Raw genomic sequence first — 27,145 nt, forward strand, 5'->3', positions numbered from 1 at the left:
GTTTTCAGCTAAAGCCTTTTTGGAACTATGTATTCACAATACTTGCACAGAGTTAATACAATATCATTCTGGTATTCCAAGGCAGAACAACCTATCATATAATTTCCTTTAAATTAAAGCTTGATACAACTTTAATCACTGGCAATGACACTTATAACGAACATCAAGACGTTTAGACTATTAATGTTAAGCCTCAGACACAAATGACGCACCTGATATTTTAAGAAGTTAGTATATTAATGCTGCTAGTAAAAAAAGTATATTTTATTTATATATTACTTCTTCACATTGTATTATGTTTAAATAGGATTCTCAAGTTCTGTGATGTAGTAACTACGTTTTACTTGTTTTACACAGCATTCTCAATTCAAGCTGATTGCAAAAACATGGTCCTCCTCTAAGGACAAATTTTGGATTTTTTTATTTCTTTTAAATCAGCACGCATCAAAACCTTTTGCGCATCACCCATATACGATAATGAATTTTTGAAAGTACTGTAGATTCACTATCAATATAGTGTAATGACAGAGATTCTGTAATACGCTTAAATAAAGACATCAGCTTTACTCCTACATTCACTTGGAAGTTAAACAAACAAATACAACCCTTTCCAATTTTGAGAGGAAGAAACTAAATTCATTTCCAGAAATTAAAATGCTGAAATACTGTGGTAAACTGCAGTCGTATATAAAAACAGCCATAGTAGGTCAGATCAGTCCATCCAGCTCAGTATCCTGTCTTTGAGTGGCCAAAGGTGTATAAACAGCTAAGGAAAAATATAGAATGGAGCAAGAATGCAGATATTGACATAACATGTCTTTCCAAATACTTACTCAGCTTCCAACCATTTGCAAGAAGTGGCAAAAACAGACATGTTTTCTGTATATTTAATTACCTTCACTGACTTACTCCCTATGATCTTGTGCAGCTTCTAAATTTCTAGCCTATGCAAAACCAGTTAGTTTTTTCATCTGGCCTTTACTCTTGGTGGTCACTCAACAATCCCAGAATTTTTAGGAGCCTAACACCAACCCCATGTTTCAGTTAGAACTTGCATCTCCCATGTTTATGTTTTCAATACAAAGAAAAAGATAGTTCTGCCAGGTGAAAGCTGTGCTAAAATTAAGTTTCCAATAGAAAAACTGTTCTACAGAATTTGTAGAACAGCATATCCAGGGGTTACTGAAGTCCTATTGCTGTAATAACTGCCTCAACGTTCACTATGGGAGGTGCCTGAGGAGGCACAGCATTTCTGATAATTATGTTTGTTGATTCATTATCTCTGCCAGATGCTTTTACATTTCTCTACTTCCAGTATTCCAGATTTCAGCAAAGCTCTGCTTTTGGATGATTTACACTCTTCCATCAGCTTCCTCTTTATTGCCAACCCCTTCTTTGCCTTCTCCTTGGTCACATGAAGGTCAGTCCTATTTCTCTGGCCTTCTGTTTTCCCTCTTGTAGAATCCTTGTCCGCACCATAACACCTCTAACTTCTTGGAAGCTCCAGTAAATTTCTCTTCTGTTTTCTTCACTTGTAGGTCTTCCAAGCTTCAAATGTCAGAGAGTGCTGGAAGGGATGCCTCAGGCACAAATCCTGTAAGGCAAAGACCACACTGTTTGTTGTCCTGTCTCTCCCATATGCAAAAGGGGGCAAGAGCCAGTTAACCCACGGTTTTATCCCACCCCTTTCAACACCTTTTCGATACTGGGAATCCTAAAAGAGAAGTTTGTTTTCTTATTTAAAAATAAGTCTGTGCAATAGAGATTGCTGGTGGCTCGCTGACTGCTGCATAGGGCATGGTGGATTCAGTCAGCTCTACTACATTTATGCTGGAGGTCACAGATTTCAACAATTTCAGCATGCACAGGTAGCCAGCTCTGTGCTCTGGGTCTGGCTAGCTCACTCAGTTTATCAGAAAACCAACCTAGCAGAATTCTGCTGATTTAATGAGCTAAATCAGCTCATGAAGAATCAGACAAATTACACAACAGCACAGACAGAAAAAATTAAGACAGTACATGTGGTGTAGATGGGATGGGAGAAAGTAGCAGAAAGCTGACAGATCACCTGGAACAGTTTATATCCCTACAGATGTTCCTACTGTTTTAGAATGCAACATGATTAAACAGCAAACAAGCTTTTCCTTCACAAAAGCTAAATGGAAGCTTGATAGATGAAACATTCTTCTAATTCATCCTAAAATGGTATGTTCACTCTGTACACATGTAAAAGGCAGAGCCACTCCTTGTAAATTAACCACAATCCTCAGACATGTTTAAAATTTATGCATCATTGACACAGTTTTGCAACAAAGCACAGGTATCTTGGGAAAAAATAGCATTACTGCCTCCCTAATATTGCTATGTGATACTTTTCCTGCTCTGAGTTTCCTTACTACTGAAAAATACCTTTCAGACAATCACAGCAATTAAAATAAACAGATTCTAAAACATTTCAAATACTTAGAATTTGTGCTAGTAATAAAATTTGTAGACAGGAATTAAGTGTTTAATCAAACACAATATGAAATTGGTAAAAAAAAAAAAAATTAAAAAGGAATGTTTAAATAATCCTTTTGTCTGAATATACCATATTGGTAGATGGAAGATGGACTATTTCCAGATAAAGGTGGCAGCCAGTTGAGAAACCAAATATACCACGGTCTCCATTCTGAGTACATAGTGAAGAAGGACTATGATCACAGTGAAGAAAGCCACTGAAGACTGTGGCTTGTTGTCAAAAGGAAAAAAGATCCCATGATCATTAAAAGTTGTTGTTATTACATGGTATAGTAAGAAGGTAAACATAGCAACACTTACCAGATTTCTCCACATGCTGGTAGCAGTTGGATGTTTTTACAGGCAGAAGTTCAGCTGGCAATGGATCAGAACTGAATGTCCACGTGGGTCTCCAAATATCAAGAATTCAAGCTTCATGGCAAGGGATCATCAGTCAAGAAGTCCTCATGTCTCCTCATGTATTAGCCGAATCCGAGACCAAGATGAATCTATGCTGGTATCCCAAATCAAAACGCTGTCTTGACAGGGACAGAGTATTGCTGAAAGCCCATATCTTATCTTTTCCTTTCTTGCCAAGGTATCTTCATATCCTTTGCTTTGATACAGCAAGGTTTTAAGGGGTCACGAATATAGGACTGACCCATTATAAACAGACATCTTTGAAGAAATCTGCATGCCTGGACTTCAGGATTTCTTGATCTTTGCCTCCCAGCAGGGATTGAGAAGGTCCAAAATATTTGCATGGCTCAAAGGTATTACATGATCAGAGCAAAATGTTAAGCCTGATTGCTATGTATACTTGGTCTTGGAACATGCAGAGCAAACAACCAAACCTGGCTGCACACCAAGATTTAAAACAGGAAGATGACATCCAGTCTCCATGACTCCAGGCCAGGAGACACTTGGTATGAACAACTGCAAAACTCTGTAAGGAAGCAGCTGGAAGGCTGCCAAAATCACCTAGGGCATAGCTGCAAGAACACTCACACTATAATAGCTTATATGGAGAAACCACTGCCTACTACAACAGTTGCAACAGGAATGAAGTCACTGCAATTATTTACCAGTCATACCACACTACAGAATCATGTAGTGCTGATCCCCATCTTTTAACTGATAAAAATCCAATTTACAAAGTACAATAAAACAAAACAAAATTCAACACATCCAAATATGCACTAACAGCCAAAAAGGAAAAAAGCAAACCATAAACCCAAAATTAATACTGCTGCTCCAGAATTATCCATCTCGTTTTGTCCACATTTCTCTTCAAATACTATACACTTTAGACCTTCTAACCAAATAATCAAAACAAGGTAAAAGACCTGCATTATTTTACTGCTTATTATTCAAATATAAACATATGTGGTCTCATGCAAGGCATAATACACACTAAGTAGGTGAATAAGAAAAGACATTTAAGTTTGAATGAAGTAAGGCAAGTACCTTATAATCTTGATCTGGCAGCATGTTGAGTAAGAAAGTCACCATCTTCTGTGGAAACTCGTATTTTATTGTCCAAAATAATAATTCTTCTAGAAAACATTTATGCTTCAAAACATCCATGATAGATTGATCTGCATAAAAGGTTGGAGGAGGGGATGTGTAATGTAATAATTATTAAAACTAAAACTAATGATAGTGCAGTTGCACTATCTTATATAAAACTCAGTAACAAAAACTGAGTAACATCTTAGTGCGCTCTGTAAATAATTTTTTTTCAAAACCACTGGAAAATGAACATGGCCAACACTGCACAGTGTCAAAGTCTGTAACAATAAAAAGGACCTCCCAGGAAAGTCAATGAGTTTTCAGTACAGTTCTACCACACAGAGTCCAGTCTTCATCGATTGCATTGAATCGTGTCACCTTACTGTAATAGCCCCACTGATTGTAATGAATCAGAGCAATTTGCACAATATTCACACAGCCACTTAATCGATGGAAACTGTTTACGTAGACTACTACTTAGCTGAAGTTAAAACAGCAAAACAACAAAACACAATTTATGATTAAGTGATAAGTTCTATCACCTAAGAACACTTATGTTCTGTTTACAAAGCTCTAAACAAGTTAAATAGAAGCAATAATGTATCAGTTATTCTTATTTTTAAAGCAATATATATACTGATTGACCAACAAAGTTTTTGTTTGTTTGGTTGGGTTTTTTTAATATAAAATTTACCATAATCATATAATCAGGCACTAGCTTCTGATGGTACCAGAAGAGACAGCCTCATCTTTCCCCATTCAACTCCTGGCCCTTCACTCTGCCTCCTTACTCATGCTGACAGTACATCCCTGTGGGGTACCAGTGTAGGAATCTAGTCATCTTTCCATTCTCTCAGCTGCGTTTTCACACAGATCAGTTTCATGATTACAAAGCTGCACAAACTGACCTCTGCTAGAATAAACTGTTCATGAAGCTATGGCTTGACAGAACATAAATTGAATTAACCCCATTTTAAAAAAGTACTAAAATATAAAGACTCTTTATCATCATTCTTCAAGAGGTTGATTATTTATGATTTAAAACTCCCAACAGGCATTGTTCACTCCTGTAACATATAAAGACTAAAAGAAAATAATAATAATGCTCCTTTATACCTAGAAATCAACTAGACCTGAGGATATGCGCCCCTCACAAAATCCCATATTCCAATGGGACTGCATGAAGTGCTCCCATCAGCAGATTCAAAAACACTTAAGCTGAACATCTTCCGGCCTTGAAGACTCTCCACTGAAGTATAACAGCTTTAGGGATTGCACTGGATAGCTTTGTGCCTATCCTAAGCAGGATAGCCATTTGTGCTTTTCCTAAGCAGGAATTACCTCCATTTTCCACCATTACCAAAGGTCAGAGTTCCCCAGCCAAGTGACCAATCAGCCCGAAACATCTCAGGAATTGCAAAAGATCATGAGAAATAATGAATAATTTAAATTTTAGGGATCTCCTCAAGACTTTAGCAAGCCACACAAATACAAGAATATGTTTTATTCAATATATTCTACAAGTGTTGAAATAAAAAATTACCTTCACAGAGTCATGAAAGATATTTTAATATTAAAATATTTTGTAGAGCAATACACATCACCTACTGCAGCAAACATTTGATGATCACTTATGTTCTCTTCCTTGTTTCTTGTTAAGAAATTGCATATGTGATTTTACTGCCCATGAAAGCTTGGTAGCCATGCAGACTGAAGTCTTCTGTCCACAGAACAGACAGCACAGGTTTAGGTACATGCCAATGCCCTTGAGTGAGACCACCGGGCATGAAGACAAGTGACAGAACACCTTATCTGTCCCTGATGTGCAGCCTTCTCTGACATGTATCACAGTTGAACAGCGCATATCAAATTCTTTATATAGCAGTTTCAGGCAGGGACAGAAGAATATATATCCACTTATACCTGCTACAGAATTTAAGTAGGCAGAATGCTCTTACCCAACTTGGAAAATTTGTCAAGAACACTGGGACTAATGTTCCCACTCTTCTGAAAAGCACCACATGATTTTAAATTTCTTTCAACAAATAAATAATTTTAAAAAAAATATAGTGCCTGTGGGTTTAAAATTATCTTAAACATCAGGTATTTCAGATGGATGCAGGTTTTAAAACAGAGTAAAAATAAAAATTCTCTCAATACTCAGTCCCATACCTGTATCAGTGAACCTCAGCATAAAATCTGTACTTTCTTTAAAGAAACCTTTTATTCTTTCCTAATGCCACAAAAGACCCCATAGACTGTTGTAAACATCTCTCTGGAGTTTAGCATTCCAAGATATACCCAGTATATAAATAACCCTCTATGAAGACAGTACCACTAAAGACCTGGGACGGGACAGGGAGTCTGCTTGTATGGAAAAGGTAAATCTGTTTTTATTCAATACTCAGTTTTCTAAAATTTTCTTTTCATACTCTTATTTTATACCCTATTGGACATAAAATATGAATACTGAAAACTTCAGAAAACTATTCAATATTTAATAAAAACAGATACTTACCCTTCCCCCATTGGCAGACTCCCTCCTCTGGGGCTGATATTAGGAGCTATCAACATCATGAGCACAGTCCATGTTGGGATGCCTCAGAGGGGGAAGACTACAATCCTGGGGGGAAATGAAATGTTCAATCAAAGTATCACTATTCCTGAAATGCCATTGCTGATACTGGTTTTCAGATCTGGCAGCTTCTCAACCTGAGCTTCCTCCCTGCCTCCTTCCCATAATCAGTTATTATGCATCAGAAAACCAGCATTTTTTCTTGCATTACCTGACTCTTAACTTATCTTTTAGACAAGCTATCAGCCTCTAAAATTCACATAAGAGAGCCTTCCTTGGATGTCTGTAAGTTTCCTGTACTTCTCCAAAACCACCACCTCTTCCACATTATTATTCTTTGCCACAATCTTTCACACACCATTTCTAAGATCACCTCTTAAAAATACTGTTGCCAAAACATTTAGTTCTCTGCTTTTCCAGCTTCCCAATCTTTTTCCTTCAATCTGAAACCACTAGAAACAATCAATCTTACTTTCCCGTACTCCTCAAAACACCTTCATACCTTTTTACTGACTTCATGAACCCTCACATTTTGAATTCAAGTTCCAAACCTTCACTCCAAACCCTTTCCAGAAATTTTATTCCAACTTTCACCACAGTTTTTCACCTGAACGTTCTCTTCTCAGGGCTTGCAATTTCTTTGTGCTTCCTATGTCAGTCTCCTCATACTCATATTAAAAAAAAAAAAACAAAAACAAAAACAAAAAAGAGTGTTCTTTCTTTAATAATAAGAGTTTAAATATTATTATTTAAACGCTTTTTAGCACAAAAACATGTCAAGGACAAGCACAAGATAGGGCTACCTTCTCTCTAGCCTGTTCATTCTTAAATTAAAACTTGCACTGATCTCAATGTGAGTGCTGCTCATGTTGGACTAGAAATTGCACAGAGGACTAATTTCAATCTAGTAAAATAATGAAGTGGTTTCAAAGGAGGCTTCATTCAAGTATCTTCTCTTAAACATTACTATAACAGTACAGAAAGACCAGATAGAACCAGAGAGAAACATTCTTGCCTGGCTGAGAACACAATCATACTGTACAGTGGCATAACAAAAAAAAATTGTTAAGAAAAAATACATCAAAAACTTGTTTGCTAAGCTGTATTGCAACCTTGCCAGCCACACAGTGAAAATGGAATGAATTTTTAGAGGTCAACTTATGACATGAAGGTGACAAAATGACTGGTCAAACAGAGTCCCAGACAGTGGTATTCACTCAAGGGAAATCAAAGTTGCCAATTACCACAATTTCACTTGCTATTCTTTTTTAGACTTTGCTATGTTTAATACCTGTCACATGTAGCACTACAGTGCTTGGGAAGTGAATTAATATCCCTGGATAATTTTTAAGATAGACATAAAGCAAATATGATAAACTGAGATCAGTACTTTATAAATACCTTTGGTGGTGCTGCTTAGTTTCACCCTCTTGCGCTTGCCCACACCTTGGCTACCATCCTGGTCCTCCTGGGGTAGGGGAAGAGTTTAAAAAATTTATAATCGTATATTTAGAATTTTATTACCAAGAGATGGTATGCTCTCAAAATTCTGGTTTAACTATCAAGCTAAAACAGAAAAGCCCTGAATACACCCTCTTACCAGAAAAATACTTTTACTGTTTACAGGAACCATGGACTCTGTGCAACTCATTAGAAAAAACACAATTTTTTAAATTGCCATTTTTCCCCTACAGGCAACATTATAATCTGCAAGTTCAGACACCTTCATCTATTTAATTAATTCTGTAAGGTTACCTGCTTTGATTTCTGAAACTGATTGCTACAAAAATGTTTAACACTACAAAATTTCTAACTGTTGCACATCCAAGGTTTCACCTTATTCATCTGTAGAGTTTGGGGTTTTTTGTTTCCTAAAAAAAAATATCAGCCAACATATTGGCTATTAAAGTTGGCAACACAGACAAGTAGCTAGACATTTTCTAAGCAATATAAAGTTTTGATGCAATAATAAAGTATTTTTGACACCTTTAAGAGGCCAATTCTAATTGCTGAATTCTAATTGCTTGTTCCCTACAGAATAATGGAAACACTTTACACAAGCACTTGTCATCTGAAGCTTTCAAGGCACTCTGCAAACAAAACAGCAAAGGTTCCAAAATGCAATGCAAGTTAAAAACATCATCACCACCACTTCACAAAATCTAACACTGAGTGTTAAGAAAAAATGTGACACTACAGGACTATATTAAATGCTGCGTGGATCTTTACTAACAATGATAGTCCTAATGAAACAGTGGAAATAAAGAAAGATTCTTACTGGATCTAATAAAATGAGAGATCATTAATGCAGTTATCTACTGTTAAAAATAAGTAATGGATATCCTTCTCATCTAAGCAAATGCTGTATTTTACTTCCAAACTTCACTGGAATGATAAAGAACCTGATACTCAGGAACTGACTATCCTTGCTTGGGGAGAAAGATTATTCATATTTTACATCTAAGGACTGACCAAAAATATCATGTTAATGAAAGGTCTGACTTTTCTTATCCTTTCAGTACCTCCATCTGAAAATTCATTTTAAGATGGACACACATTTGAACTCTTAGGTGTCCTGTGGTCTTTGTGAACACATGCTACTTTTGTACTTCAGTCAGGAGCCAGTCAGTTCTCGGGATGTTGCCACTGCCCACTCCCCCATCAGAGGGGCCAAGTACTCTAAAGCAAAAATCATACCTGCTGAGATATTACTATGAACCGCAGGACTCTGCAATTTAAGTCTCCTGCCCTGAAGAAAAGGAATCTAAATTCCTGTAGCTAGAAAGTTGATAGGTGGAGGTCTCAAGACCTCTTCAGTGGTCTCAGTTGATCTAGAGAGTTGCTAGAGGGGCCTTAACCAGAAGATAATGCATTTGTGTATATAAATTGTGATTAATGTGTTGGATTCTAGCCTCCAACACCACTGCTCTGGCAAACAAAACGCATTTCTCCTTCTACAATATGAGAAAAAATTAAATATGTAACAGGCTTCATTGCAGTGATTTCACTCTTTTTTTCCTCGATAATGTTAGACAGTTGGTTTCCATTGCTTCAGTAAGGTAGGATTAAATCTTAATGTCATGTGCAGGAGTTTTAACAGCCTTGAGAAAGTGAATGCTAGGTGACATGGTGTCTCCCAAGCCCAGGGATAAAGAGTAAGAGAATAAGCAAATGTAGAACACCTTATTTTTACCCATGGGATAATGCTGTGTAAATATATCCAGATAACAGCAAAGATCTATGTAGATTTCCTTTACATAATAGAATATTTAGCAATATGCCTAAGGTGTGACATATCTGTTGTAAATTCAGATATAAACTTTATTTAATATTAGATACTATACATAGATTTTTGTACAATTACATTAAACAGCAACTGGAGTCAATAACTATGTAACTATGTAATAAGGCATTAAGTGCTCAATAAACTACAAGGGCAGCCAAATAGGGATATCCAATAGAAAAAGGTTTATTCATCGGCATGGTAAAAGTGTTCATGCACACGGTTTTATTTGATTCCTTTAGAGCCTAAAAAATTCTTAAATAGGAGGACAGGTTTAGGGAGGGCCTTTTTTTCTCCTTTTGTACAAAGGAAAACATAAGGAAGAAAAAACTAATAAAGGAAACAAACGGTAAGTTCTCTCCAAAATACCACAGGATGTAACACAAACCATTTGAGAAGTAAAGCACAAGTGAGCCTATACTGTTGGGGGGGGGGGGGGCACACAAAACAAAACAACCCACAACACATATCTCACAGATTCATTTTTAGCTTGGAACCATCTACTGTTGTAGAAGTGAAACTAAATACTGAACTATGCAAAACTTTTCAAGCTATTCAGTTCCCTGCAGAAGCACTGCTCTAGTCCGTAGCCTATGTAAATTTTGTAATCTAGCCTTTCATCAGTGACACAATGCTACCTTTAAGACTTACTTGGTAAGAAAGAACATTAACCTTTCCAGAGTCATCTTAAATACCAGAGGAAGAAAATCCAGTTAAAACTGTACTCTTGCCACATTTCTTAATTAGAACATGGTTTTACTCTGCTATAAAAGAGTATAATAAGGCATAAAAAAAAGCTGTAAATGCCCTTTGTAACTTACGGAGGAGGGCAGGGGAGAGGAGGAGAAGTCATAAAACAAGATAACTTTTTCCTCATTTTTCTAGAAAGCATTTCTCTAGTAACATCATTTTTCTAATAAGCATTTCAGCCTTCCACCTGCACAGTTCTGTTTTGGGTTTTGGATTAAAGGACTGGACTTTCTTTTCAGCAATTCATATTTATCAAGCAGACCATGATTAAGAAAAATATTATAAAATAAAAAATTAGGTTTTTTGGTTAAAAAAAAAAAAAAATCAAGAAACTTTTGACATTATTTTTAATTGCATCCCATATTGTATCAATGTGATTTTATTAAAGATATGAAAGGAAAATTCAGAAGTGAAAACATATATGAAAAACATTTAAATTCCAAGTGCTTATTGTTTTATCTGCATGTTACTTCCTCATTCTTTTTTAAAATTTTCTAAATACAGATTTCAAAACAGGGTCTTGTGCTTTTTTACAAGGTATCTTAATAATGTAATTAACAGCTTAAAATTGATTCCAGGTACGTGAGTATATGCAAAATTACAGTTTAGAAAAATCACATCTGCAGTAATTTAATAAAATGCCTACCTACATGTATCTTTACATCCTGGAGATCAGAAAGAGAAATCTCTCTAGAAAACAGGTATCTTTAACTAGCAAGCTATAGTGCAGTTGCAGTAATTCCGCCCTTTTTTATTCATAAAATATCTTTTCCTTGAAAAAATTATATTTTCCCGATAAGAAATTCCTTCTTGCTAAAATACATCTCTGTCTCTACCTCCCTCTTGGACTTCTTTCCCAAAAGAAATGTCAGCAATATCCAATCTCTCTTCAGACTCTTAACAACTTCAGTTTACTCCCCTCTCCTCATCACTTATACGTGTAAAACAGAAAGAAGTATGCTGAGCCATTTTATGTTTATTTGAAAATACTACTTGAGGTTATTAACATTAACTTGAATTGCCTTCTTCTTTCATGGGTCTTAAAAGTGATACTGTCAGCAGTCTTTCGCAGGTTTTTTTTGTGTGTGTGTTTGTTTGTTTGTCAAGCGATGGTGAAAAAACAAGCAGCCATACTTTGAAAAATGCCAAATTATAAATAGCACTGCTGGAAGTGTAACAGATGCTGTTGTGCTCGTGACAGAGGCAAACATGTCATACAACTGTTTTAGACATACACGAACAATTGTTTTTACTTCAATACTTGTTCACATAGAATTCAATGTAAGCAAAAATCCTATGAAAAACTATAGTTTACATTATTTAAAGTTTGTTATACTACCCTACCAGAATGGCTGCTAAGGCTTACTAGTTGAAATTAGGTTTTAAATAGTAGGGGAAAAAAATGAGAATAAATTCATAAAGTAACTCTACCAGAATTTAACTTTCCTCATTAAATTCCACTTATTTATTACAGCTCAATCTAAAAGGAGATTTCCTCCTTTTTACTCCCACTCAATGTGTTTGGTAAGTAAGGTCAAGTCTACACATGGGAATTTATCTACAGAGAAATTCTCACTGCTGCTATCACCAGTTCAGCTGGATTCTCAAGTGCCAAAACCTGCTAACACCATTCACAGCATCACATGCTTTAAGTTTGCTTTAATCAAGCCCAATTTACTTGATAGTGACTTTTGAACTACCTACACAAGTTTCTTCTGTATTACATACATAAATTAAACTGAAATAGTATTAGCAAAAATAAGGATTTTTCAAGAGGTCCTTAGTAAATCAAAGGCATGAGATCTATTCCTTTATATCTCCATTATTTCTAATTATTAAAATGGAGAGAATATGTGGTAGATAGAAGAGTTAAGGTTTGTGGGATTTGGCTGCAAGCATTCTCTCCATTTAATATTCCGTTGCAGTTCATTATAGTCTTTAAAAACAGTCTCACCTCATCTGAAGAATCCCCTTGTCCTGATGTTGCCGTAGCACCTGCTAAACCTTTTGAAATAAAAAAATTCAGAGATTCCTTTCGTAAGTCTTATACTGAAAAGAGAGTATTTTACGATATTTAATGAGCCAGTATGAAATGAAACACTACGTTAACTTTCTTTAAAAGATACACAGCACTGGACTGAGAAGTTGGAGTAAGATTTCCAAGCAATACAAAATTAGGATTTGCAAGTACGTTCCATTGCAGAACTTCAACGTACTGAGTTATTGGAGATGTGTTCTTTCAGAAATTGCAAAAAGCTCTTCAGTGATCAAAAAAAATCCACAGCACTTTTGTAAGAATAGGTAGCTTAACTTAGTTGCAGTGACAAAATTCCACTACGAGCAATTTCATCTTGCCTACTCAAATTCCACTAATGCTATGACTGGGAAATGATGCTCGGTATATTAGCAACAAAAAGTTAATATTTTTAGCTTTGTTGATAGAATTAAAATGAGTCCTGTAATTTGGTGGTGCACTAAATAACAGGTAATTCCTTAAGTTTCATTAGGATTTTTTTTTAATAAACTAAAAGAACAGTTTATATAAAAACCAGCAATAATCAAGTCTTCTCTTAAAATATTTTTCTACACAAACCTTGAACTGCTAATGTGCTAGTTCCAGCTCCTTGTTCCTGCATACCACATCCAATTTTATCCTCAGGAAATGCCAGTCCAGAGCCTTTCAAAGCTATGAGGTACTTCTCATGACTTTTCTTCGCACATGCATTCTCTCCAACACCTTGAATACATACATAAAACAGCATTAAAGTACAACAGCAGCTACGTGGTTCATATACTTCACATTCCATACAAGCAATCTAAAAAATGGTCCACAATGTTTTAATAAGCTGTACAATTATGAGATGTAGAAGCTAAGAAGTTTTTCCGACTGATGAACTGAAATCCAAAAGACCAGAAACCTTCTCAGTTTTCCCCCTCCAACACAGTGTTTTCTTCTAAATTATGTACTTCATTTCTGTTTTATCAGCACTGCCACCATTAACACTACAGCAAAAAAAAGGATTTGTTTTGATATTTCAAAACAGTTGGTTTTGGACAGAAAGGACAGGGACCTACAATTTCCAATGGGAAAAAAATAAACCAATAAAAAACCAGTAATGGTAATACACCATACTTAATGTTTAATATTTGGAATTTTTCTTTCAAAGTTCAAGTTTTGACAGCTGCAATTAATGGAGACTATTCATAAAGATATCATTTCAACTGTTTGATAAAGCAAAGTCACACTGCGTGCTCGGGATACAAAATTTTCCACAAAGAAATGGACTAAAAAAACCCAACACATTTGTTATACAAGGAAAATATAAACTTTAGAGGAGCAAATTGTGTCAAGTGTTTAAGGAAAAGAAAACAAGAAAAAGATGACAGCATCTTTTTAACTGCGTACCTTTTGCATTCAAAGTCAGAAGGGCAGGTTTTGCTCTAAAATCCCTTTCTTTGCTTTCCCTACCCAGAAACTGTACCTACTCAGACACACATATTCTTCATTCCGAGTCCAGATAAGAATGCCTTACTTCTCATTCCCTCTCCACTTTTCTATCTTAGGAAACCCATCACATATAGGAAAAGAGAAGTCATTAAATTTCTCCCATTCAAATATTATTAAACAGGAGAGAAAAAAAGGAAGGAAACAGAATAAAGACAACTGTCCCTGAGGCAGCTTACCTAAGTGTTTCTCCTCTCAAATAAAGATTTGGAGATTGCCTGTTCTTCAACTAGCTGCTGCCCAAGCCAGTTGGCAACTTAAATCTACAGTAATTACTATTTGTTCCATACCTATGCAAAGGAAGCATGCAAAGGACTCAAAAAAGACACCTTCTAATCACAAGAAAATAGGATGGAGTTAATTTATACTAAGTGGTTTGGGGTTAATAGTGACTGCCCAACATTTTCAGATTCATTATGATTTGGTACAGGACTGAATAAATAATTGGGGGGTGGGTGGTGTTGTTTTTAAGAAAAAAAAAAAGAAAAAAGGCTTTGCACAGAAGTGCAGGACAGACAATGGCCTTTTGCCATTCAGGTCTCCTCCAGTAAACTCTGTGAGAGCAGATCCCAAAATAAGTTAGACATATTCCACTTTGAATAAGCTTGATATGCCTTATTTGGAAGTACTAAGTTGCCGTGTTCACTTCACTTTAAAGAGAATGGATTTATTATAAAAACCTCTTTTGAAACGATGTATCTTTATACAGTTATCTGGGACACAGAAGATATGAGGTTTGCTCTTACAGGTCTTAATAACAAATGTTTAGTCTAGTTGCTCCTGAAGCCCACTCCCCTTCTATCAACAACAAAAACAATCCTTAAAAACATGCCTTTTTCTGGGTTTTGAGAAGTCGAATAAAAACATGCAGAAACTGAGGTGATAAACAAAACTTATGACCTTAAATTCTTCATAATTTGAAAATTTAATTATTAGAAATAACACAAACATACCAGAGCTAAGATCCTTGTAGAACTGTTGGCTAGTCAAAACCTGGGTAAGAACTGATCTCATTGCTCCTCCCATTTTGGTCAAGTCTTCTAGAAAGGAAACATGAGGCTCCAAAACCTGGAGGATTTTATGAAGGTCCTTCTCTGATGGCAGATCAAGAGCTGAAAATCAACAACAAGCACTTTTGGTGTAAATGTAATGTAATTTGGCCAAGACCTTCACAAGGCAGAACAGCTATGACCATGACAAAATAAATTCATTTATATATTCATAATGCTCTAAAATTCACACGTACAAGTTTCAAATTAATCCTGATTTCATTTTCTGGAAGAGCTCAACACAGTGCTAGTAACCCTTAAAACATTTAAGAAGCTCTTCAGCAGAAAACAACACCAAATCGCCTAGCCAGGCAGTAACTTTGTTAGGATAAGAGGCACAAAATTCAATTATATAAACTATAGATAGCACTCCTGTATTTATGTACAGTCTTCACAGACTGCAAAGCAAGAGATAGCAGCATGGTAAGATATGCTAGATACATGCAAATTTAAAACATACCAGGCTCATTATACCCCTCTCTTAAGTGCTGAATAAGACTAAAGATGAACTGTGGAAGAACTAATTCTGACATCATCAACAAGTCTTTCGGGACACATGGAACATTTGAATTTGACTTAATCCGGTGTCTTTTACAAAACCTATAAAACAGATGAGAAAAATGTTAGCCAAGCACAGCTCAGCAGAGTTAACATATACTAAGAAAACCATTACTTTTTCCATTTTTCAGAGAGTATATACTTTTGCATTAAAGGTGGTGCGGAAATGGTATTCTGAAATTCCAACTACTATGTTCAAACCCGTTTTGTTTCTGAGTCCAGCAAATTATAAAGGTGCCAATTTTTTTTCCCTTCTCAAAGTTCACATATGTAACATCCCAGTTTCTTCCCATACATGTTAGAAGCATCTTCCATTGAACAATTAGAAGAACACTGAATTTTTCTTTATCAAGACATACCTCCCAATTTCTAAACAGCCTAATTGAAAATATCAAACTAAAACAGTTCCTCTCCTTTCTGTGAAATAGTCAGAGGCTGGCCCAATTCTTCAAGTCCTCATTCAGATAATAACATTTGTGATGTCTTTTGACATTAATAAAAACAACTTCCAAAAGTGTAAGTGTTTGCAGGATCAGTATTTACTTCAAATGTATAGCAACTAAGATTTACTTATCAAAGGATGATAGAAACACCCTGCAAAAACTGTGCAAATTGTTTCAATTAAAAAGAAAAGAAAACGTTTATTCTTTGGAGAATTCCTGTATGGTAGTAGTTGAGGCTCGGCTAATGCACAATGACATGAGGTTGAGCCAAACCCCATTAGAGCAAACAGAATAATTTCCCACTGACTTAACATGAGCCTGACTCAAGAGCCACTGAATACTCTTCTGCTCCAAATCTATTTTTAGAAAGGACATTTACCAACATCAAGACTTATTTACCCATGTCAAAAAAGAAGCTAACAAGGAATAAAGAGTCTAAAAACACATCATACAAGAGTAAATTTTACTGGAAAGATTCACTAGATTTTAGCAGCAATTTTTCAACATAAAGATTGGGAAATGGATTCAGCTTTGTTTGAATATGAAAATTGTTTTCTAAATTTATTCATCTTCACTATATTTGCTATGCCATGTTTTCCAGAAGAAGCCTGCTACTTTCTACAACATAAGCCTTTCTTCTTTGAGGACCATTAAAGTATCACCTTCAAGAGAGGAAGGAAATAGGAGAAAGCCACAAAGCAAGTATCCCAATTTGGGGGGGGGGGGGGGGGGGAAGGGATACAAGTCCAGCAATTAAGATGGCATCTTCACAAGAATGGACAGCATCTTCACAAGACTAAAGATTAAGAGCTTCTCCTTTGCTCTTACACATTAGAGATGACACTTTTTATTAAGAAAAGGTAAACAAGGTCAGTACTAGCCAGATGATTTGCAGTTTGTATATACAGCCTATCCATCCCTGGGGGAGAAAAAGTGCCTGACAGAAAGAGTTCAGTGATGACTGACAACTTTCTGTTAATTAATGTACAAATGGATGGTTTTCACTTTTGTCATTCACTTTCGCAAATGACATTCACAGAAGTTATGAAAAGTCATTCACTTTTTCACTTTTGTCATTCACTTTTGTCTCATCCACATACAGAAACCTGAATTGCCATAAATCACAAATCTGGCTTGATCTATGCTGCAATATGGTGCCTCATTTATTGTCTTAAAGGTATTTGGTTTCCCTTTCACCACTATCCTTATAAGAAAAGATCAAAAGTAAATAAAGACTTAGAAGACACACAAGGAAAGAATTACTATGCGGTAGGTTTTAAAATCTTTTACTGGTCTCCCCCATATATTTTGCATTCAGCCAAAAGAAGTTTTCATTGGTTATGATCACAAGCTAACGGAGCCTTGGTAACAAAACTCACACGTAAAGTCATTTTGAATCCCAGCTTCTGCTAAGCACAAGGCTTTCTTCCACAGAAAATAAAAAACTCTGCTCCCCAAGAAGTCTATACCAGCATACCACTTGTGAATCAGCCTATGGATTAATTACCCCGAATTTAACGTACCCTTTAGCTGAAGGTTATGAATCATGTCTTCTCTTGAGATTCCCAAGAAAGCACTATTGATTTACAAAATGTGCTATTATTACTATATTAATACAGGTTCTGGAAAATCAAGGAAGAACACAAATTCGACTCACTGTAAGGAATCATCCTTTCACTGTCACATGCACAAATTACAGCCGTTCCAAACAGGGAATGATTTCTAGATACGAGGCCCTAAACCTTAAAGTAGGAATGCCAATATAATTTTACAAGATGAGCCATATTCTATATTTATGGTTCAAAGGTTGCAGTTTTAAAGTATTGTCCGAAATCAATATACTATTGTAGCTGTTCTTAACTAACAGCTAGAAATGTATACATGGTAAGGATCCCAGAATATGTCCTTACTGACATGACTTGACACTGGACAAGCTATTGGCCATACTGAATTTCAAGGGCAAGAATTAATCTAAGCCACAATGACAGAGAAAGCCAATGTTCAGATTTTATTATTTACAAATCAGGCTGAAGAAATCTTACTGAGCCCAAGTTTATAATATTCACCCATGAGACTCTGTTTTATGCTGACTTACGGAAAACTAATCCTGCCACTGTATGGTACTTCCACAATCCTGAAATACCGATACTTTGTTCTATTGAAAGCTCTATTGCCTTTACAGAGTGCTATACAATTCTTCTACAAATACTGACCAAAATGCCAGACAATGATTTGGAAGATCTTCAGAGTTAAAACAACAGCCGTTTTAACTAAAGAAGAGCCAGAAGCCCAAGCTGTGCCAAGGAAGAAACAAGTTGAAACTTCTCATACAGGCAGAAAGAGACACCTGTGACAAACTTCTCAATGGGTTACACAGTCACTGGACAAACAACAGACAAAGCTATTCCATAATCAGTCCTTATACTACTAAAAGAGCTTCCTTACCACAGCATCAGTTAAATAATTGTCTGTCTATATAAATGTACATTTCAACACGTTCCTGAGACTATCAAACCAGGGATTTAATGGGGAACAAAAAGGAGCATTTTCCAAATCTCTCCTGGTAACATCAAGCCTCGGAAATCCACCACTTGGAGAAGGCAGAAGTCTCTAATGAGGTAATGAAAGGTGGATATAAACTAGATATGAAATACATTTTTTCTAAAGAAGCTCAAAAATAAAAATAACTATGGAGAGGAAGACTGACTAGATAACTGACAGATCACCTTGATCTAAGCTTTATTACATTATTTCAATATTGCAAAATACTTTTTCCAACAAGCCTATAGTTCCTATTTAACCTTTAGTACTTCATATTTCTTGTGCTGCAGTTTTCTTTGTAAATATTTTTACTACTATACTACAATAAGCTTTAAGAATAGTAGTATTTCAGTGAGAGTGCCAATTCATTCGCCAGAGATACTCAAGCCCTGTCTCACTGAAGGTCTAACATGGAAGTACTAAAATACAGGTCTACAGGGAGACAAAATCATCATTTTTTTCCTTATTCTTTTCTCTGATTCAAAAGTATATTCTGGTTTTTGTTTTCTGTGCAGTTTCCTACCTTTGAAATTGCTTTTTCACAAAAAGACAAGGCTAATTTCAGCAAAAGGAGAGAATAACACAGTAACTTGCAATTAAATAAAAACAGAGCTTTAACAAGCAATCTTGTCCACATGACTTCAAATATAATTCCTGAAATTTCTTATGCTGCGTTGATATCTTATTTGTAAGATGTAGAAGAACATTGTTGACATCTACATGAGTAAGGAATACCATGTATTATTAACATAAGCAACATTAACATCTTCTGAGCAACCTTCACTTTAGACTTTCCAGATACATTCCATTCTCTCCTACTATTTCCATCTTTAATAATTCTGCCATGAATTTCCAAAATGTATTTTAGAAATGGCTTCAGGTAAAATAACTCCTTTCCTTTAGGCTACAGTTTCACAAGTGCTTAAGTTGAGCTAGGTCAGTCCTGCCACAATTCTGTCTTCAGCCCTCTTATTTGTTCCAGCACTGGCACTTGACTGATCCAGTGTTAAACCAGCTCAGAAGCCAAGCAAAAGAATTTTATTGGGCCAGCTTAAATCCACCAACACTCACAGACCTGCCTCCTTGGAAATCACACTGAAATCCCTGAATCATCCTGCCATCATCCCTTTCCTCGTTCACCAGACAGGGAGCAAAACACAGAGAAAAAGAACCAAAAACCCAACAATGCAGGAGGATGCTGTCCTGACCAACCAGCAGATCACATAGATACAAGGCTCGCTGTGAAGCCAACTCCTCCACTTCAAAGGAGAATTTTTAAACTTCCCCAGTTATTACAGCAGCTGATAAATGCCTTCAGCACCAGCCAGACCACACCTTTACAACTTTTGAACATTTGCTCAGCCCTCCTTCCACTACATCCCACAGCGTCTCAAGTTTCAGTTGCATTCCAGAAACTTGACATAAGTTCATGCAATACACAGAGGGACTATTTTTACCCTCACTTTTCTCTCGCTATTTTGTCCCCGGCCTTCCCATGTTTAAAAATCATTTGTTTTAAACTGGATCATAAAGCTGTCAAAAGAAGGCATCCCATTTTCACAAGTCTTACTGTACTACAGCACTATGGGTACCTGACTCCAACAGAAGCTTTTAGGGACAAGAATCTGGGACCCAAGTGACAGGATCCAAGTGAAAACTATTGAAAATCAATTCCTAAGCAAAGAAAGTAAACTTCTACTTGATTCTTCAATTCAGTAACAATGTCATATCTAAACTGAGCTTTTATTTAAGACATTACATACATTTCATACTGTATACCACACAGCTGACAATGTCATGTAATGTTTCATACAGTATTCAAACAAAATGAGTAAGCTTTGTAAGTAAGAATTCAACACACACTTTAAAAGAGTGTGCACTTTGTCCCCACTGTAAAACTAACACACAAATACTATTCTTACATACACTGAAACTACAAAATAGATGCAAGATGCAAAATATTTTTTGAGTGCTCCAGTTGTCTCTCAGAGTTCTTGTGAACTGATTTTTCATTCTTTATGTACTGGTGAAGAGTGTTTAAATGTTTTTTCCTGATTTTGCAGTTCACATTAAAACAAATCTTAATTCAGAACAAAATAGAACTTGCATAATCAGGATTAGAAACTTAACTTGATGAAAAAGGATTTTGATATATTGTAGCTTTGCTTTATGTAAATCCACTGCCCCTAGCCAACAACAAACACTATGGTAACTCTGAAGAAATGCAGAGAAATAAAATCTAACTGTTCCTCTGAAAACTGAGTTTTGCATGTTTCCCCCCCACACCCTAGTAATTAAATTTCAGTAGTTAAATTCCTTTCACCTGCAAAACAGGCTTCCAAAAGTGAATCTATGTGGTATGGACTTCAATGTCTGAGGAATGACAGCTCTTCTGCTCCTTAAGAAAGCTGCAAGGTAACAGAGGAGTTCAGAGACAAAACTGAGTACTTGCATTTCAGCTATTAGGGACTGTGACAAGAAGCAAAGCCAACTGGAAAGATGTCAGTCTAACTCTTCTAACCAGGAAAGCTCCAAAGTAGAGACACTAGCATCAATAATGGAGAACAATGAAACATGGCAGAAGAATTAATGGCTTCTCAAGAAGAAAAACCCCAAAATACCTTTAAAGGACATCTTCCAGGCTCTAAGCCTTCATGACAAAGCTGTTTGGCCAGGTTAGGAGCCTAGAAATCACAGATTAGACTCTTAGAAGTTATTCCAGTCTTTGCAGAACAGCAGGAAGTGAGGCAGTGAGTCACCAGAAGCTCCCTTGGTGCCCGGTGCTACATTGAACACCCTTCGGTGAAGCAAGCTCTCCAGTTCAAAGAAAAAGCAGACAAAGAAGCTCTGGAGAAGAGTATTTCTATTATTCTGTTAGTCCTCAGACGTAAACATCTTGTATAGTAGATAAAACTACAATGAGTTTCATTAGTATATAAGTACCCGCTATCAATGAGAAACAGTAGATTTGGCAGTTTCAATTGTAAGACCTTAGAAATACAGTGAGAACGAGAAGGCATGGACTTCTGAGTAGAGCTGAAGCTGAGCCCATGTTTGAATAGACCCACAAAGTTGTTGAATTTGAGCATTCTGATAGACAATAGGGCAATTCAAAAGACTAACACAATCTTCTGCTGCAAAAATACTGTCTTTATAAGAAGGGTGGATGCTCTGAGATATAATTACTGCACTGTAGTTGCATCTGAGTACAGCTTATGTTTACCTAGTTTGATCAAAGAGCCTCAATTTATACACAATTTAAAATATATTTGTACAATAACAGACACACAGCTAGCTAACTGACAAATATAATATTCTCTTTGGTACAGCTTTTTCAAACACCACAGTGATTGCAAAGTGAAGCCCTTACAAGTTAAAAGGGCCTCAGTTATGCTGTTAATGGCAATATTAAGATTATTAAAATTATCTTAATTCATCCATTTGCATGTATGAATACGGTCTCCAACCATTTTGTCCAACAGGACCTGCAGCCTTTTCAGTTGAGAAAAGGAACAGTACTTCTTAAATGAGCAGTCAATTTAGTATTTCACTGTACTGAAGAAGACATTGACAAGAATACTCTTCAAACTCAACTCTAAAAACAATCTTCACAAAGGTTAACATTAAAAAAGCCCAGAAGAAAAATATTTACGTTCAAAATTCTTTCACAGCATAGAGTCTGAATCCATCTTTTTTCTTTTTTTTTTTTTTTTAAATATGGACCTAAAGATAGAGAAATTAAGATACAATGCATATTCCAGTTCTGGATGCTTAATTTCATAATTTTTAGGACCTAATTTTTCAGAGTTCTTAGCCTTACCTAGCATTCCCAGCTGACTCCAAAACTAGGTCTGAGAGACAAGCAGATCAGCAAATAGAATATCTGGTCCTGAACCCTCATCAGAGCCATCTTCACTTGGCCCTCACTCTTCCCAAACCATTAGTGCACATACAGTCTCCTGGCCCAGTTGCTTTCAGAGTCCCATCAATGTTGTCTACCTAGACTTTAGTAAAGCCTTTGACACCATTTCCCACAGCATTCTCCTGGAGAAACTGGCTGCTCATACCTTGGACAGCTGTATGGGTAAAAAACTGGCTGGATGGCCAGGCCCAAAGAGTTGTGGTGAATGGAGTTAAATCCAGTTGGCAGCCGGTCACAAGAGGTGTCCCCCAGGGCTCTGTGTTGGGGCCAGTTCTGTTTAATATCTTTATCAATGATCTGGACGAGGGGATCGAGTGCACCCTCAGTAAGTTTGCAGATGACACCAAGTTGTGTGGGAGTGTTGATCTGCTTGAGGGTACGAAGGCTCTGCAGAGGGACCTGGACAGGCTGGATCGATGGGCCGAGATCAATTGTATGAGGTTCAACGAGGCCAAGTGCCAGGTCCTGCACTTGGGTCACAACCACCCCATGCAACGCTACAGGCTTGGGGAAGAGTGGCTGGAAAGCTGCCCAGTGGAAAAGGACCTGGGGGTGTTGGTCAACAGCCAGCTGAGTATGAGCCAGCAGTGTGCCCAGGTGGCCAAGAAAGTCGATGGCATCCTGGCTGGTATCAGAAACAGTGTGGCCAGCAGGACTAGGGAAGTGATTGTCTCCCCATACTCGACACTGGTGAGGCCGCACCTCAAATACTGTGTTCAGTTTTGGGCCGCTCACTGCAAGAAAGACATCGAGGTGCTGGAGCGTGTCCAGAGAAGGGCAATGAAGCTGGTGAAGGGCCTAGAGCACAAGCCATATGAGGAACGGCTGAGGGAACTGGGCTTGTTTAGCCTGGAGAAAAGCAGGCTGAGGGGAGACCTTATCGCTCTCTACAACTACCTGAAAGGAGGCTGTAGAGAGGTGGGTCTCAGTCTCTTCTCCCAAGTAAGAAGCCATAGGACAAGAGGAGATGGCCTCAAGTTGCACCAGGGGAGGTTTGGATTGGATATTAGGAAAAATTTCTTCACGGAAAGGGTTGTCAAGCATTGGAACAGGCTGCCCAGGGAAGTGGTTGAGTCCCCATCCCTGGGGGTATTTAAAAGGTGTGTAGACGTGGTGCTTAGGGACATGGCTTAGTGGTGGACTTGGCAGTGCTAGGTTTACGGTTGGACTTGATGATCTTAAATGTCTTTTCCAACCTAAACGATTCTATGATTCTATACATTATCTACCTTAAAGCATGTGGACAGTACACCTTCTATTTAAAGAACAAAAATCAAGTTTCCAAAATAGAGTTAACAAAAATATTTTTCTGGCGAAGAAAACTTTACCAAGAAAATTTAAACAGGTCAAACATACAGCAGGTAATATTTTGGCCCAAATACTTCATCTGACAAAGTTCTAAGTGACTGCATAATGCTTGACAAATGTAGAAACAACCTTCATTTCCTCAGGTTTTGAGTAAGACATTTGGATTTTAATAACAGCTATCAACTTAAGCTGAAGATACCACTTTGGTCAGGCCTCCAACAGACAAGGTGCATAGATATGTAATTTGCAGTTTTCTTTGAAAGGCAAGTGTCCATGAGTTTCATACCAGAGCTATTATCGCTGCAGGTGCTGTGCAGAAACAGAGAGATGCATCCTGATGAAGGCAGCAGAGTTCATTAGATAGTCCTTCTTATTGCAATACTCAAACAGCTATGTCTAATACTTCAATGTAAAGAAAATTCATCATATTATTTTCAAAGCTTACTACCAGAACCCTCCATAGAGGAGGGCACCTAGGATACTATTATTTAAAAATCACCTGCAGTTGTCAGATACCATTCCAGGATTTATTTAAAATGTAAAATTCCTGATATTCTGCAAGTCATAAGGAAGAACAGCCTGAACTCTGAATCAACCTATATGCATCGTCACTAAGAAAGATCTAAGAGACAAAAGTTCTTTAGGAATGTGTTCCCCAAACATACACCCAAAATCACATTTATTCCGTTGCCAACAGATCCATCAACAGCTCCATGTAGATCAGATATGTACAAGACAAATAACACTCCACCCTGACATCGCAAACTTAGAATTCTGGACAGCTGATAGTTTCACAAAAGGGATAAAAGGAGCTTTAGAAGTTGGTGGGATCAAAGCAAAGGAACTGAAAATCAACACTGGTTAGCCCAAACCTAAACAAGACTGTTTCCACAGACCTCCAAAACACCAGTTCTTCTTAAACTGAATATATACCAAGGTATATTACAAAGTGATAGACAAGTCATACAATGAATAAGCCAATTTCAGACAATGCAAGATATACAGCAGTCATATCTTGTGAGCTCAATCTTCAGAGTACTGTTCTGTTCTTCAAACCAGACTGGCCCTATCAGCAAAAGCTTTGGGGTAGAACCATCATTTATTTTAAGTTTGTTTAGTGACTAACACAGCAAGAGTTCGGGCTTCTAAACGGTTAAAGTTCTGTATTATACATCATGTATTATATATTTGAGTATCTTATTGACGCCTTTGAAACAACTGCATGTTATTCCTGAGACTTGTATAAAGTACATGGCATCTAGTCAGGCCACAACTCTAAAAGCAGTAACATAAAATTATCACTTGGCTTGTTAACCATTTGGAAAACATTGCAGCAACTAATTTAGAGGCTGATGTAGTCCTAATTAGAGACATTTTTAAGAGAAATCAAGACAGGCAAGTTTGTGAGCTGACTGTATGTCATGATGGACTTAACACAGGGATCTGAAATCTCTTTTCACTTTCCAAGGATAAGACCTAACATGAAGCTCTGTGAAAACTACTGAATGTTACCGTGGAATCCTAAGCAGCAATACAAAATATTGAGCTTTATGTCTGGGGGAGGTGGGGAGGAGGGCTGAGGGAATCAATTATTTACTGCATGGTCACTGTAGTTCTTTGAAATGCTGTGGTCAGTGGGAATCCCAGCATGAATTCCTGTATCTTGTACATGGAAGATCAGATAGTGGAGTTTTTGTTCTGAAGAGTCGCACCCACCAGAAGTACACGACCATGGGTTTATTCAGACTCTCATGTCAAACTAACAGGCAGTACAGCTCAGACTTCTCAGTCCCTTCAGCCAGAAGTCCTTGGTAGCCCAAAGGACTTCAAAAGCAGGGAAGATGCATGGAGTTGATGGAGACTCTACAGAACATCATTTGTACCAGCCCAACAATACTGAACATGAGGACGTTTTTATGTAGTTTCGTAATGCTCGGAGACTAAACTCCTTGACAATGTGTACAGCCTCAGCCTGTTGATAAAGTATCTGTTTCAGCAACTTCTTGGAGAAAGGTCCAAAAGTGCACTCTTCCCTCCTTGAGGCTGCATTACCAAACCTAGCCTAGGTTGTGGAGAACTGAAACCTTCTTGTCTACTGTTAAAGAATACAACTGATAGAGTCACACTGGAAGGGACAACCTTGAAGCAGCAACATGCTATACGTATGCTAAACAGGTGATTCACTGTTGCAAGACACTCCATAAAATAACCACATAATCTACTTAATGCCAGTAAAATAGCTGTTACCTCTATGTCCTAGAACCCAGCTGCAAGCAGATCTGACTTTTCTGATCTTAAGCAGATCACAGCTGCCACAACCCAAGATGATACAAGAGACCTTGCCTGATGAACATGCACAGAATATACCCAAAGGTAACTATGAATAATAGCTTTCTCAACAGCAAGCCTGCTTTTTATTGTCACTCTATTTGTTAAAGTTTTCTCAAGTCTAGAATAGGAGAAAGGTCCTTTACTCTTACTTAGCAACAGAAAGTAAAAGAAATAGAAAATATTCTTCCATAGCTCCCAAACAGCACAGCAATGCCGTTTCTATTGAAATGAGTTCCTGTGAGGAAGTGTCTCTGAAAAGGGATAAAAAAAGGAATTGAGTCAGAAGAAGGGAAAGAAGGATATGGGGACAGAGTAGCAAAGGTCATCAATACTAAGTATCTACTGTCCAAAATTTAAATTTAACTAGAACTAGCTATTCAATAATACTTACTGGGTGCAAATACTTAATGCACTGAAAAAACAGAGCCAATTCTAAATAAATCAAAGCAGGAGAAAATTAGCAGGCTAGAAACTAAGAATATACTTCTTGTACTTGTTGGCAGTGAGAGGAGGCAAAGAGAATTTTCCAGCCTTTTCATAAGGGATCATGGTAGACCTAACAGATACACCAGTCCTAAAGAAAGACATAATGAAAAAAAAAGAAAAAAGGAGAGAAGTCTGATCTAGTGCGTAGCTCAGACAGGATCTCCGTGAAACCTACACTGACATACACTCTAAGACACAGAGCTAAATGGAAAGGTAAGTATGGATCATTAGAGACAAGACTGCAGAAAGCTTAGAGGTAGGTACCTGAAGGTGCTTTTGAAGGCACGGCATATAATATCAGTCTGTAACAGTTACCTTTCTTATAAGCATAGGTTTTTTTTACTTCACACATGCCTACTGATAAAGAAATGGTCCACTGTCAC

At 37.0% G+C, this 27,145-nt stretch overlaps 1 protein-coding gene across 1 annotated transcript in view; it reads right to left on the reverse strand.

Moving 5' to 3' along the window:
* Positions 1–27,145, reverse strand: part of UBR3 (ubiquitin protein ligase E3 component n-recognin 3) — a 122,864-nt gene that overhangs the window by 91,314 nt on the left and 4,405 nt on the right. Inside the window, exons 2-7 of the mRNA XM_075512610.1 lie at positions 15,634–15,773; positions 15,078–15,236; positions 13,213–13,356; positions 12,574–12,623; positions 7,988–8,054; positions 3,967–4,097 (exon numbers count right to left, since the gene is read on the reverse strand). Of these exons, the coding sequence (XP_075368725.1) occupies positions 3,967–4,097; positions 7,988–8,054; positions 12,574–12,623; positions 13,213–13,356; positions 15,078–15,236; positions 15,634–15,773 (691 nt within the window). The remainder of the gene's footprint in view (positions 1–3,966; positions 4,098–7,987; positions 8,055–12,573; positions 12,624–13,212; positions 13,357–15,077; positions 15,237–15,633; positions 15,774–27,145) is intronic.

The sequence above is a fragment of the Mycteria americana genome, chromosome 9 (genome assembly GCF_035582795.1).
Source record: "Mycteria americana isolate JAX WOST 10 ecotype Jacksonville Zoo and Gardens chromosome 9, USCA_MyAme_1.0, whole genome shotgun sequence".
Lineage (NCBI taxonomy): Eukaryota > Metazoa > Chordata > Aves > Ciconiiformes > Ciconiidae > Mycteria > Mycteria americana.